At 39.8% G+C, this 15,992-nt stretch overlaps 1 protein-coding gene across 5 annotated transcripts in view; it reads right to left on the minus strand.

Moving 5' to 3' along the window:
• Window positions 1-15,992, minus strand: part of ANO6 (anoctamin 6) — a 235,661-nt gene that overhangs the window by 99,091 nt on the left and 120,578 nt on the right. Inside the window, exon 1 of one of the 5 annotated variants that reach the window (XM_086399803.1) lies at window positions 12,852-13,133. The exons of the other annotated variants lie outside the window; for them this stretch is intronic. Within the exon in view, the coding sequence (XP_086255929.1) occupies window positions 12,852-12,995 (144 nt within the window). The 5' untranslated portion in view covers window positions 12,996-13,133. Of the gene's footprint in view, window positions 1-12,851; window positions 13,134-15,992 lie in introns of those variants that run through there. 5 annotated transcript variants of the gene reach the window in all.

Raw genomic sequence — 15,992 nt, forward strand, 5'->3', positions numbered from 1 at the left:
AAGTAGGAAGTCAAGAAACACCTGGAGTAACAGGCAAATTTGGCCTTGGAATACGGAATGAAGCAGGGCAAAGACTAATAGAGTTTTGCCAAGAAAATGCACTGGTCATAACAAACACCCTCTTCCAACAACACAAGAGAAGACTCTATACATGGACATTACCAGATGGTCAACACCGAAATCAGATTGATTATATTCTTTGCAGCCAAAGATGGAGAAGCTCTATATAGTCAGCAAAAACAAGACCAGGAGCTGACTGTGGCTCAGACCATGAACTCCTTATTGCCAAATTCAGACTGCAGTTGAAGAAAGTAGGGAAAACCACTAGACCATTCAGGTATGACCTAAATCAAATCCCTTATGATTATACAGTGGAAGTGAGAAATAGATTTAAGGGCCTAGATCTGATAGATAGAGTGCCTGATGAACTATGGAATGAGGTTCGTGACATTATACAGGAGACAGGGATCAAGACCATTCCCAGAGAAAAGAAATGCAAAAAAGCAAAATGGCTGTCCAGGGAGGCCTTACAAATAGCTGTGAAAAGAAGAGAAGCAAAAAGCAAAGGAGAAAAGGAAATATATAAACATCTGAATGCAGAGTTCCAAAGAATAGCAAGAAGAGATAAGAAAGCCTTCTTCAGCGATCAATGCAAAGAAATAGAGGAAAACAACAGAATGGGAAAGACTAGGGATCTCTTTAAGAAAATCAGAGATACCAAAGGAACATTTCATGCAAAGATGGGCTCGATAAAGGACAGATGTATAACATGGAATCACTGTGCTGTACACCTGAAACTAACACAACACTGTAAATCAAGTATACTTGAATTAAAAGCATAAATTAAAACTATATTTTTAAAAAGTTGTACCCACATGCCAAGGCCTGTCTTTTTGCATTTCAGCAATGGAGTCCTTAAGTCCCCTCTCTTCAATTTCTCTTTCTTTCACTGAAGATGTTACTATTGGTGACAACCTGGGCAGTTACTAGAGGAAAACTGTGCGTAGAGGAAAAACTCTGAGGCCAAGGGGAAGTGAGGTAGGGTGGAACACAGTCCCCAAAACCTGGTCATCATCACAGATGTCTGTGTACAAGAGCAGCTCGTGCTCTGGAGCCCACGTTCTGCTGCCTTTCCTTGGTGGCATCCGCAGGTGCTCACTGAAGTCAGGTTGTGAAGAATGACACATGGAAAGAGAATGATGTCTGCATGGGGCCCCCGGCATTCCTCCCTGCATGGCCCTCGCTCAGCACATATGTTGGCAGCCTGCTACCAGACAATCTGGTCTGCAGGCATGTCTCTCCTGTGTGATAGAAGACCATGGCCCTTTGTTGGAGGAAAACCCCACTGGCTTGGCAAAAGCTGCCTGTGTGAAATAACTAGGTCAGACTCTATGGCATTATTAGAATGCAATGCTGGGGGAAAGGAGCCAACTCTGTACTGCTGTGAAATCCAGGTTTCCCATCTCTTGGCAGAAAACAACTGGGAAGAAGGGAGGAACAAAACGCTGGGCTGGAAAGCATTCCTAACAAAGAAGGAAACTGTCCCACATCAAAGAGGCTGACCTATGAACACATCTGTGCTGTTTAAAAAAAAAAGGCTGGATTGTTTTAAGTTATAAGTTCCACTACAGGACTGACTCATCCAACAGGTATTAAAATGACAGAAAACTAAAAACCAAAACAACCCTCTTCTAAAGTTTTGAAGTAAAGTTTCAATAGTTTCCCAGATAAATACTGATCATCTTAAACAACTGATTAATCAGAAATGGATTATTCTAGTCCTGACTCTCGAGGTCAACTCAAAATTTGATCTTTAGTTTTTCTCTACCAACTCAAATGCCATCAAGGTGAAAGACAAAAAAAAAAAAAAAAAAAACCAACCCCTGAAACAATCTTTCCAGTTCAGCAGCTTCAGTTTAAAAACACTTTAACAGATGGTTTAAAATTTATCAGGTCAAATCATCTTAGAGATCAGAGCTTATATATGGGAACTGACTTCTCTACCAGTTCAGTTCAGTTGCTCAGTCGTGTCCAACTCTTTGCAACCCTGTGGTCTGCAGTACGCCAAGCTTCTTTGTCCATCACCAACTCCTGGAGCTTGCCCAAACTCATGTGATCAAGTCAGTGATGCCATCCGACCATCTCATCCTCTGTCAGCCCCTTCTCCTCCCACCTTCAATCTTTCCCAGCATCAGGGTCTTTTCTAATGAGTCAGCTCTTCGCATCAGATGGCCAAAGTACTGGAGTTTCAGCTTTAGCATCAGACCTTTCAGTGAATATTCAGAGTTGATTCCTTTAGGATTGGTTGGTTTGATCTCCTTGCAGTCCAAGGGACTTGCGTTTTCTCCAACACCACAGTTCAAAAGCATCAATTCTTTGGCACTGAGACATCTTTATGGTCCAATTCTCACATTCAAACATTACTACTGGAAAAACCATAGCCTTGACTAGACAGACTTTGTTGGCAAAGTAATGTCTCTGCTTTTGAATATGCTGTCTTGGTTGGTGATAGCTTTTCTTCCAAGGAGCAAGTGTCTTTTAATTTCATGGCTGCAGTCACCACCTGCAGTGATTTTGGAGTCCAAGAAAATAAAGTATGTCACTGTTTCCACTGTTTCCCCATCTATTTCCCATGAAATGATGGGACTGGATGCCATGATCTTCAAGTTTTGAGTGTTGTGCTTTAAGCCAACTTTTTCACTCTCCTCTTTCACTTTCATCGAGAGGCTCTTCAGTTCTTCTTCACTTTCTGCCATAAGGGTGGTGTCATCTGCATATCTGAGGTTATTGATATTTCTGCCTGTGATCGTGATTCCAGCTTGTGCTTCATCCAGCCCCACATTTTGCATGATGTACCCTGCATATAAGTTAAATAAGCAAGGTAACAATATACAGCCTTGACGTACTCCTTTCTCTATTTTGAACCAGTCCGTTGTATCATATCTGGTTCTAACTGTTGCTTCTCCACCAGGAAGCTTATTAATTCTTATGTTCATCAGAGTAACTTACTGTTACCCTAAGGGTCTTAGGCAAATGTCTTGAATGTCAAAAAAGTCAAAAGTCTCTAGTTGTTGCTACTTCTTTTGTCCTGGAAAAATAACGAATAAACTTCTGATTACAGTTTGGGGTCTATAATATGCTTTATCTGTTCATAGCCATTGCCTTCTCTGGTCCCAAGGATACTAGATGCCACCAATATAGCATTCATTTACTCATGTGCAGCAATCTGACCCAAAGCTGTAAAGACTGCAATGGTTAAAAAGACTAGCCATGTTTATTTGTCATTATATCAAAATAAACAAAAACCAACCAGCCAACCACTGCAGAAGAATGACCTGATCACCTGTCTTAGGCTGTTAGCAATCATATTTTACGCTTGAGAAGAAGAAAAGACATGCTTGTTCTGAGCAAGGGGTGAGCTAAGAAATAAGGTCCTGGCAAAGCAATGTAGGAAAGAAGGGATAAGAAAGGTCAGGTATGATGTACCCACGTGATTCTTTCCAGGTCTCCCTGCTCTCAGCTGGCTTCTTTCCTCCTTTTATTTGCAGGGCATCTCCTAGTGGTTCAGACAGTAAAGAATCTGCCTGCAGTGCAGGAGACCCAGGTTTAATTCCCAGGACGGGAAGATCCCCTGGAGAAGGGAATGGCAACCCACTACAGTATTCTTGCCTGGGAAATCCCTGGACAGAGGAGCCTGCCAGGCTACAGTCCATGGGGGTCACAAAGAGTCTGACCCAACGGAGTGACTAACACTTTCACTACTCTCACTTTCCTTCAATGAAGAGCCTTTGGGCCCTTTAACCAAATGCTTAACCAAAACGGGATAAAAATGTAAGCAGCAAAATTACTCTACCAAAATCTGTGGATTCAACCAAACTCAGGTTAAAAAATATTAAAAGAAAATTCCAGAAAGTTCCAAAAAGCAAAGCTTGAATTTGCCATGTGCTAGCAACTGTTCACATGTTATGCAGATTGTATCCACAGCTACTGACAAGGCCTTTGCATTGTACTAGGTATTATAAGTAATCTAGAGATGATAAAAGGACATGGGAGGATGTGTATATGCTATATGCAAATACTATGCCATTATATCTAAGGGACTTGAGCATCCAAAGATTTTGGTATCCACAGGGGTCAAAGCCATCCCCTGTGAATACCAAGGAACAACTGAAATTCCTTGGTAGGAAAACTTCTCTTAAGTAATCTCAGAATCCAATAAGGCATTGGACTTCTTGAACAGGATGCTTCGGGTACACGAAGGGTCACATGATGCTTGCTGCTGCTACTGCTAAGTCGCTTCAGTCGTGTCCGACTCTGTGCGACCCCATAGACGGCAGCCCACCAGGCTCCCCCGTCCCTGGGATTCTCCAGGCAAGAACATGGAGTGGGTTGCCATTTCCTTATCCAATGCATGAAAGTGGAAAGTGAAAGGGAAGTTGCTCAGTCATGTCCAACTCCTAGCGACCCCATGGACTGCAGCCTACCAGGCTCCCCCATCCCTGGGATTCTCCAGGCAAGAACACTGGAGTGGGTTGCCATTTCCTTCTCCAATGCATGAAAGTGAAAAGTGAAAGGGAAGTCGCTCAGTCATGTCCGACTCCTAGCGACCCCATGGACTGCGGCCTACCAGGCTCCTCCACCCATGGGATTTTCCAGGCAAGAGTACTGGAGTGGGGTGCCATTGCCTTCTCCCACATGACGCTTACATGGTGGAAAAAGAAGGGCTGGGGATGGAGAGAACTTTGGGAGACAGCTACCTGGGTGACACTGCTCCATGGCATTTATGCCAGTTAGAGATAAGCAGCTGATCTCACAAAGCACCCTCCTGGAACCCTTGACATCAGCACTTGGTGAGTCCAGGACTTGCTCCTCAACATGTGTCCAACCTCACACTTCTCAAGTGTCTTTAAATAAAAAAAGTGAAAGTGTTAGTTGTTTCTCACTCTTTGCGACTCCATGAACTGTAGCCCACCAGACTCCTCCGTCCATGGAATTCTCCAGGCAAGAATACTGGAGTGGGTTACCATTCCCTTCTCCAGGGAATCTCCCTGACCCAGGGATTGAACCCAGGTCTCCTGTACTACAGGCAGATTCTTCACCATATGAGCCACTAAATAAGTAAACAAAATGTTTCTGCAAATAAACTCTGCAAAACCCAAATTGGAAGTCCTATTTCACAACAGAGGCCATCTATTCCTAGAGTTTAAAATGCAAATGTTAAATGATTTGCCCAACATCTGGATACAAAGCAATCAGATTGTTATCTTTGCTCAAACTCTTGTTTATGTATAATGATGCTAGAAACTTGCCTTACAACAAGTGATATTATCTGACTGTATCAGATTAAAAATTCTAGAGAATTTCCATACCCTCTATTCCTGCCCTGACAGGGTTGTTGTTTACTATGAGATGAGAGAGTATTCCAGCTTTATTGAGATTAATGGTCTCAACCTTTACAGAAAGTAGGACACAAAAAGCCTTATTGTCTAACAATGATAGTTGAGGAATTACATTATGAAAAGTAAACAATATCAAAACATGTAATTAAAGAGCAAGTGATATGTGAATATGGAAAACACATGTGGCTCTCTATAGTCCTTAAGACTAGCAAAACAAAGTAGTTAGTTAATTCCAAGAAGAACACAAAAGACAAAAACAAACTTTAATCATAGCAGAAAACTAAAATGAAAATACAGGATTTTCTGTTTTTCAGTAAACCTTGGATCTCTGCCCATAGCAAGTTATAGGGAAACAAAAATTTAGAAGCAAAAGCCTTTATGTAAATATTTAGATCCCACGAAATCTAGAACATAGTGAAAATTTATTTATATGCCATGTAGTTATAAATGAGGTATCAATATATTCTGGTGTTTTCCCTAACTGTAGCAGAGTCCAGGCAGATTCAAGGCATAAGAATTAGTGGAACATTTTTTTTTTTCTTTAAACAATTGTGCAAAATTAGTGCAAAGGATAGCAGAGACTGGATTAATTCTTATTCCTTTTATTCAGGCCACCTCCTTGGCCCGAAAGAATACTTGACAGTGAGAAAATGCAAAGTACAAAGAAAAACGCCAAGAACTGCAGGTGTGGAGGGCTGAATGCTGAAGGTGGAAGATTAGTATTGTGAGAAGCAGGGACGGGAGTAACACGTTAGTCCCAGGGCTTACTTCCACTTTCACTACCAGGAGTAAGGAGAAGTAAACACACGGATGTACAAGGGAGCCAAAGGGAAGTCAGTCAAGTCAATGGCATGTTATGGGGATTAGTCAACATGTTTCTGATGAGACATTCAAGAATGTGTGGGCTTCCCTAGTGACTCAGACGGTAGAAAAATGTGCCTGCAAGGCAGGAGACCCGGGTTTAATTCCTGGGTTGGGAAGAGCCCCTATGGAAGGGAATGCCTACCTCTTCCAATATTCTTGCCTGGAGAATTTCATGAACAGAGGAGCCTGGCAGGCAAACAGTCTGTGAGTTGCAAATCAAGTCGGACTTCACTGAGAGACTAACACTTTGACTTCACTTTTCATGAACGTGTGAGGGGAAAGAAATGCAGTGGAAAAGTTACTCATTCAAGGAGGAGGTCTCTGTGACAACTACAACTCTGTTAGAGTCCAAGAACATCCCTTGTTAGTCACTCCATGACAATCAGGGGAAACTCGACTCAGGAGTGACCCAGAATGACATTTGTACAAACTACACTGTCTCCTTCTCCACTCAAACACACCATCAACTTCTGAAGGCCGGTGGCCAGTTCTTGTTCACCTTGAGTTCTCTGCTGCGTCTTCGCATTTAGCAGGAGCTCGGTTTGCTTTTCTCCTAGGAAAAAATACCTTTCTTTTTTTCCTGATGATAAAAGTACTATATACTCAGTAACAAAAAAATTCTGAAGATATAGAGAAGTATAAAGGAATAAAAGTCATATGTAATCCCATCTCCCAAAGAGGAGCCACGCTTGTCAATATTTTGGATCTCTCTCTCACACACATGCACATTCACTAAGAGAATACCATGCTATGCACACTGTTCTAAAAACACCCATCACAACCATTTTTTTAGCTTGATATAAAGCTCTACACCATCATGTTTAATAGCTGCAATACCATCTAAACAGTTCCTCCACTGATGAACATGTATAAGCTGCTTCCAATCTGTTGCTTTCATAAACTGCTGCAAGGAGCATCTTTGTACATATATATCTGTGTACATGTTCAATCACTATTTTCTTAGGCTAAATTCTACAAGATTTTAAGTTTTGGAAGTTTTTTGATATATATGTTACCAAACCATCATCCAAAATATTTATAAAAATGAACACTTCCACCAGTAGAGTATGAAGTGCCTTTCCCTCACTGGATTTCATTCTTTCTCACTTTTCCCATGATAAAAAAAAAAAAAAAAAAAATTCATTTTCACCTTTTAATTAGAGAGCACTAACATTTTTGTGGGTACTGCCCAACTGAATTACTGCTTTTCTGAAATGTCAATTACTACTTTCAACTTGGGCTTCCTAGGTGGTGCAGCGGTAAAGAATCTGCCTGCCAATGCAGAAGACACAAGAAATGTGGGTTTGATCCCTGGGTTAGGAAGATCCCCTGGAGTAGGAAATGGCAACCCACTCCAGTATTCTTGCCTGGAAAATTCCATGGACAGAGGAGTGTGGTGGCCTAGAGTCCATGGGATTACAAAGAGTCATATGACTGAGTGCACTGACATACACACACACACACACACACATTCTTGACCTAACTGAACTATCTTATTATTTATAACACATTCTTGACCTAACTGTCTTATTATTTAATCCCTTTCCAGTAGGTTATCTTGGTTTTTACTCATGAGATTCTAAAGACCACACTGTAAGTAAATGCTAATACAGAAGCAGACCATATAGTTACTTCCCAAAAGAAAAAGAGAGAAAGACTCTAGGGCGCTGTCCACCAACTCTGTCCTCAACAATGCTGATGTGTTTTCTGAAATGTAGACATTTAACTGGAATGTGTGAGAGTAGTTTGAGAAGGTCACTGCCCCCTGGACACACTTTCCATTACAGTTTATACGCCTCCTATGCAACTACCAAATATGAGGATATATTTTGACTCATATTTCTTTAGAATATAGAACTTACTGCTTATTTAGTTTACAAATGATTTCTGTTGCTGGTTAAAAACTGATGTACAAATTCTTAAAAACAAAAAAAAAGACTTGCTATTTTATATTTGTAAATGGCTATAGTTTCCAAATAGTACAATTGACTACTTTCAGTCATTTCCCATCAGAAATATATGTAGTTCATTTATAAATAATATTAGATTTTGCCATGAAAATGCTGCTACTGCTGCCGTTTCTTTTTTTGTTGTTATATTGATAAAGGAACGTTCAATGCCGATGGCTCCCTAGTTTGGTCTATGTATTTTGCCTTTGTTTGCCTGTGTTAAAATAAACTCTGGAGTTCTATTATTAGAACATCACGTTTCAAACACAGGATGAGGGTGGAGGCATAATGCCTCAGGCATAACTGTGGTTCAATATTTCCCTCTAGCCTCTGCCAAGGAAGCAGTAGTTTTAGCAAACAGAGTTCCCTATGTTTTTAAATATTACATTCTTAAAATTTATGAACCAGGCTAGAGGAAATATGAAAATAGAACTATGACATGACATTTACAATAAAGCTTCCTTAAAAGGAGTTAAGCAACCAAAGCAGATAATAAGCTTTCCACAGTGGGAAGATGCTTATTAGTTTAGGAGCCTTCCCAGAGCGGAGGGACTCTGAGTTAACTTTTCCTTATACCCACAGTTGCAGTTGGGGTTGGGATTTGCGTTAGCACGATTTCAAACTTGTTTTGCTTTCCTGTTTCCCCACAGGCAGTCCACCATTTTTATAACTTTTGCTTAGCCATCCTTAAAGGTGATCTGCAGAAAACAAGAGGGAAAAAGAAAGGAAAAGGAAGAAAAGGAAAAGAAGAGGGAAAATGTGAAAAAGTCTGGAGTGGCTGTTTTCATACTTCCCCTTTTCCAGAAGAAGCCATCATCTGCTTGCACTGTTCTCATCCAGTAGTGGTAACATTAGAGAAAGGAATGTGGGTGAGATTAAGCTATAAGATATTCCCAATAAAGTCAGGAATGATAAAATGATGGATATGATGAAACAAGACAAGTGTGTGCAATAGGACATTTTTAAGAGAATGATTATCTTCCTGGAGGCTGACCTCTAATTTGATATCCCCTAAGTTTTACTATTCTATTATAGATTTAACAGCATTCCAATTATCTTAAACTTTTTTGAACCTACTAACATTTTCAGTTCGTGTCACCTCTCAAGGAAGATTATGCAATAGATTTTCGATGCAGGCATGATGGCTGTCCTAAATGACATTTTTTGATCTTTAAGAAATAGCTCCCAATCTCATACTCTGGAATCAGAACAAAAATAATATTGCTATAACCAAATCCTTCATGACTTAATGGACTAGCACACTATCCCATCTACAATTTTAAGATCCTTAGACTTAACAATAACTTTAGCTTGACTTTATTACCATAGGTTTTCCACCGCTTACTCTCTAGTTACTCTTAATTAATCTGATTTCAATAGCATACTTAATTTCAGTTTTTGGAAAATTAAGTGGTTATGACTCAGAAATATTAACTGTTAGGCTAATTAATACACCAAATCCACAGTTGTGAACTGCCCCCTCTTTTCTCAGTAACGTGAATTGCATGGGACCTGGGTTACCACTGATATTTCATGCTTTTGAATGAAAGCCTATCTCATAAAATGTGAATATGATCTGAGAATAAACAGAAAAGGGAGTTTCAAGATACTGTTCTTCAGATTTTTGAGCTGAAGAAGATACATAAGGTGTAACTGAGGGCGTAAGTAAGGCAACAGGTGTTCATCTCACTAGGTTCACATGTAATTCTTCTGCAGACTCCCTCAAAATGACAACCCATCATTCCCAGAGAGCTCTTTATCTTCCACAGGAGATTCCCCTGCGCCGTCTAAGAACTGCCCTGAGTTATTTTTGGCTGCTTAGGGTTTGCAGCACAAGCGTCCTGTCTTCCACAGTGACTCCCCTATTGGACTGTTATATCCCCATGTCATAACATGTGCCTTGGGCATAATCTTCTCAGACCATCTCTCTGGGAACCGATGTTTGCAACCTCATTCATAGCAAGAGGAAGAAAAACAAATCAGAGCATCTGGTGCCCAGCAAAGCAAGGACGGTGCCAACTCCTGTCAGTTGGTTAATGCTTTATAAAGATAGTATTTTTTCGGTTGTAACTCAAGACGCAGTTTACAAGAATGGCTGCTCTTCGTGGCATCAAAATGAGGATGCAGAGATGTTTCCAAAACAAAGTTAAAAAACCCAAGTGACTCATTTAAAACAATGGCACAAAAATCTATTAATTGACTACAAATAATAAATAACACCTTAAAAAATCCTCCTCCCAATCAGTTATTGGGAAGTCTTAAGAAATAAAGTGTTCTGAGGAAATGAGTATTCAGATGAACTTTACACCAGTTAAAAGGTGACTTTAACCTTTTGTGCTCAAAATTTCCCCAAATGTAGTACATAACATTTCTGATCTTTAGAGAGGACACTGCACACAACTACTATTACTACTACTACATTATTAGTAAGGAGGTAAAAATGGAGAGAGAGCTTCAATTAAAAATAAAAAACATGGGTTGTGGTATCTGGCAGAGCTCGGTTCAAATCGCAACTCAACTATATACAGCTAGCTAGCTGTGTGCCTCTGTGTATATATTTTATCTCTTTAAACTGAATTTATTTACCTGTAAAAAGGGGGGAAATCATAGAAAGAAATTCAGGGTTCTTAGGAAGATTAAGTGAGATGTGCATGTAAAGCAACTACACAGAGCCCAGAACACAGTAAAAGCTCAATAAATGTGAGATCTTGGTGTTCTTTACTTAACATGAAATAGTTCTTTATTGACTACTTAATTGGTTATGTTAAGTGCATTCACATACTTTACAGTCATTATGAACTTTCACCTGCATCTTGCTGTTTCTCTCTGCTACCACTCAGATTACAAAGTCTCTTATTTTGTTATGAATTTACCAGTTTTTAATAGGTATTCCACTACTCCTTTATGATAGTGATATACTGCTATCATAGATATACTGCTTCTATCTGCTTTGGGCAACCAGATTAACCAAATTTGTTGACTTTCTTTGAAATGGCCGTGGTGCTTTGGTTTTGGATGTCAGAGGCGACTGAAACAAAGGGATCCATCCCAGAAACGAATAAAATATGGTAGAGTTAACATATATTACTCCGCTTATCCCAATCTCTTTCAAAAGAGGTCCTATGATATCTGGCATCAAACAGAATGAAAATAGTAAGATTAATGAATTGTAAATAGAGACAGATTAAAAAAAAAAGAAATTCCACCATCTACAACAACACGGACGGACTGAAGAGAGCATTATACTAAGTGAAATAAGTCAGACAGAAAAAGACCAACGCTGTATGCTATCACTTATACGTGGACTCTAAAAATAAAACAAGACCAAATTGCCAACATCCACTGGATCATAGAAAAAGCAAGAGAATTCCAGTAAAACATCTACGTCTGCTTTATTGACTATGCTAAAGCCTTTGACTGTGTGACTCACAACAAACTGTGGAAAATTCTTAAAGAGATGAGAATACTAGACCACCTTACCTGTCTACTGAGAAACCTGTAAGCAGGTCAAAAAACAACAGTTAGAACCAGATATGCAAAAACTGACTGATTCAAAATTGGGAAAGGAGTATGTTACGCTGTATATTGTCACCCATTTATTTAATTTATGAAGAGTACATCATGCAAAATGCTGGGCTGGATGTATCACAAGTTGGAATCAAGACTGCTGGGAGAGATATCAGCAACTTCAGATACACAGATGATATCACCGTACTGGCAGAAAGCAAAGAGGAACTGAAGAGCCTCTTGATGAGGGTGAAAAGAGGAGAGTGAAAAAGTTGGCTTAAAATTCAACATTCAAAAAACTAAGATCATCTCTATCTGGTCCCGTCACTTCACAGCAAATAAATGGGGAAACAATGGAGACAGTGGCAGATTGTATTTTCTTGGGGTCCAAAATCACTGCAGACGGTGACTGCAGCCATGAAGTTAAAAGACACTTGCTCCTTGGAAGAAAAGCTATGACAAACCTAGAGAGCATATTAAAAAGCAAAGACATCACTTTGCCAACAAAGGTTCATATAGTCAAAGAAACAATTTGATGCTTTCAAACTGTGGGGCTGGAGAAGACTATTGAGAGTCCCTCGGACAGCAAAGAGATCAAACCAGTTAATCCTAAAGGAAATCAACCCTGAATATTCATTGGAAGGACTGATAATGAAGCTGTAGCTCCAATCCTTTGGACACCTGACACATAGAGCTGACTCACTGGAAAAAAAAATCCTGATGCTGGAAAAGATTGAGGGTAGAAAGAGAAAGGGGCAACAGAAGATGAGATAGTTGAGCAAACTCTGGGAAACAGTAAAGGACAGGGATGCCTGGCATGCTGCAGTCCATGGGGTCGCAAAGAGTCAGACACGACTTAACAATTGAACACAGCAGTGAATACAACAAAAAAGAGAGTCACTCACAGAGAACAAACTAAATGGTTACCATAGGGGAGAAGGAAGGTAGGGAGGCAAGATAGAGGTAGGGGATTAAGAGGTACAAACTATTATGTATAAAATAAACAAGCTACAAGGTAATATTGTAAACACAGGGAATATAGCCAGTATCTGTAAATGGAGTATAACCTTTAAAAATTATGAAAACTGTGTTGCATACCTCTAACATATAATATTATATACATCAACTATACCTTAATATTGGAGAAGGCAATGGCACCCCACTCCAGTACTCTTGCCTGGAAAATCCCATGGACGGAGGAGCCTGGTAGGCTGTAGTCCATGGTCACTAAGAGTCGGAACGACTGAGCGACTTCACTTTCACTTTTCACTTTCATACACTGGAGAAGGAAATGGCAACCCACTCCAGTATTCTTGCCTGGAGAATCCCAGGGACAGAGGAGCCTCGTGGGCTGCTGTCTATGGGGTCACACAGAGTCGGACACGACTAAGGCGACTTAGCAGCAGCAGCATACCTTAATAAAAAACAAATAAATAAACATAGATGGAGAATCAGGGCTATTGAACATAGGAGGAAGAAATGCTAACCACAGGAACAATTTTAATTGTTGTGATTTTAACAGGAGACTGGCACAAGGCCTCCTGGCAGCAGAGCAAGAAGGAAGTGTGTTCAGTGATACAGTCCTTGTTATCAGAAAAAAGGAAGCATTCTGATTTTTCAGGGAGGAGAAAGCTTCATGTATGATCTTACACAGAAACACCCACTTTTTATCCATTTTTCTAACAATGTCCTTGGCAAGGAACTGGGGTTATAAAATACAATATACTGGTAACCTTTTGACTTTTTTGTCCTTAGTTCTCATATTGCTTCTACTTTTGAAGCCATTAGTCTGCATTTCACTTAGTTTCATCTATTACCATCACCCTCGCCCATGCTCTTGACCTTCGCTAACTAGATGACAATGAATATCCCAATTCATCTCCTAGTATCCAGTTGTCTTGTCTGCCAATTCAATTTATACACTGTCACTATATGGATGTTCCTGAATCAACACATTCAAATCACAGATTCAAAAACCTTGTTACCTACAACGTCCTCTGGAGAAAGTGCAAACTTTTCAGATAGGTATTCAGATCTCTCCTAATCTGATTCATCTCACATTATATTTATTGTCCCTCTCCATTCCTAACCCTCCAACCCAACCATGCTTTCTCGTCAGACCTTGACTGTATCATGCTGCTTTCTGTCTCTCCTCCTCTGCTCACATGATTTCCCCTCTGGAAACCCCTTCCGTGCTTCTTTCCACTGATACAAATCCTAATTTTCCTCAAAGGTGTAGCTCAGTTCTTCTCTCACGAAGCCTTTCTAACAACTGGCTTCATGTTTCTTTCTCCGGCACCAGACTACTGTCCATGCCAATGGATGTGGGTTCTGTGGACCTCTGGGGATTCCTGAAATCCTTTGAGGGGGCCCATGAGGTCACAAGCTTTTTTATACAATACTAAAATGTTATTTCTTATTCTCATTGTGTTAACATCTACAATGACGGTACAAAAACCAGCACCGTAGCACATCTCAGTAGTGGCACCAAAGTGTGCAAGTCATCATCGTGCTCTTCACCACCAACTCACAGTCTGCAGGACAGACTCCCCTCTCACCCCTGTATTAGCCATCCTACCTTCTCTCCACCACCACCAACTCACAGTCTGCAGGACAGACTCCCCTCTCACCCCTGTATTAGCCATCCTACCTTCTCTCCACCACCACCAACTCACAGTCTGCAGGACAGACTCCCCTCTCACCCCTGTATTAGCCATCCTCCCTTCTCTCTCCCCACTGGTAACCACTTGTTTGTTCTCTATTTGTGAATCACTTCACTTAGGAATGTTCTTCATGAAGCTGAAACAATTACTAACTTTATGAAACCTTGACCCTTGAGTACCTGGGTTTTTAATATTCTGTAAAGAAATGGAGGTACTCAGAAAGCACTCCTGCTGTGCATCAAAGTATGATGGTGGTCTTCAGGAAAATTGCCGAGCAATTTTTGAGTTGTCGGTTTTTTCCACAGACCCTACTTTCACTTGACAGACAACTGACACAAAACGCAGTTATCAAGCTTAAGTGTTTGGCAGATATTTTCCCTAAAATGAACAAAGTGCAACTGTCATTTCAAGGAAAACAGCTGACAATATTTGTTGCTAATGATAAAATTCACGCTTTTGAGCAATTAACGTATTAGAATTTAAGACAACTTGTATTTGCCACTGGGAACTTGACAGGTTCCCAATATTTAATGTATTTTCTTATGAGATTGATGAAATGGAGATTGGAGATATTTTTTAAAATATTTTATATCATGAAATGGATATCATGAAATGGATCAAAATTTGTAAAAGTTAGTTAATTCAATGAACCAATATTTTCCAACTGCCCAATGCACAATAATAAAATCATGCTTGGATAAAGATTCAATCAAAATGCAAGACAGACTTCACCTCCCACCCCTATATTAACCATCCTCCCTTCTCTCTCACCACTGGTAACAACTAGTTTGTACTCTCTATGAATCTGCTTCTTTTTCTTTTATTCACTAATTTGCTGTATTTTTTAGATTCCACACATAAGTAATATCATACAGTATTTGTCTTTGTCTGTCTGACTTACTTCACTTTAGCCAAATACCATCCAAGTCCATCCAGGTTGCTACTATGCCTTAGAAATTGTAATTAATGTTGCTGTAAACATCGGGGTGGATGCATCTTTTCAAATTAGTGTTTTTGTTGCTTTCAGGTATATACCCAGGAATGGAATTGTTGGGTTATATAGTAACTTTTAGTTTTTTGACAAACCTCCATACTATTTTCCACAGTGGCTGCTCCCACCAATAAGACAGGAGAGTTCCCTTTCTCATATCCTTCCCCACATTTGTATTCCTTTATTTATTTATTTTTTGATGACAGCCATTCTGACAGGTGTGAGGTGATTTCACTGAAGGTTTGATTTGCATTTCCCTGATGAATAGTGATGTTGAGCATCTTTTTCTGTGCCTAGACAGCTACTCGTAAACTAATGAAATTAGAACATTCTTTAACCCCCCACACAAAAATAACTCAATATGGATTAAAGACCTAAATGTAAGCCTGGATACTATCAAACTCCTAGAGGAAAATACAGTCAGAATACTCTTTGAAATAAGTTGCAGCAATATCTTTTTGGACCCATATTCTAAAGCAAAGGAAACAAAAGCAAAAATAAACAAATGGGGCTGAGTTACATTTAAAAGCTTTGCCAAGGACAACCTGCTGAACAGGAGAAGATACTTGCAATTGATATGACTGATAAGGCATTAATAATCAATATATACAAACGCTCA

The sequence above is a fragment of the Bos grunniens genome, chromosome 5 (genome assembly GCF_055505025.1).
Source record: "Bos grunniens cultivar Pamir isolate PY7600 chromosome 5, Bosgru_T2T1.0, whole genome shotgun sequence".
Lineage (NCBI taxonomy): Eukaryota > Metazoa > Chordata > Mammalia > Artiodactyla > Bovidae > Bos > Bos grunniens.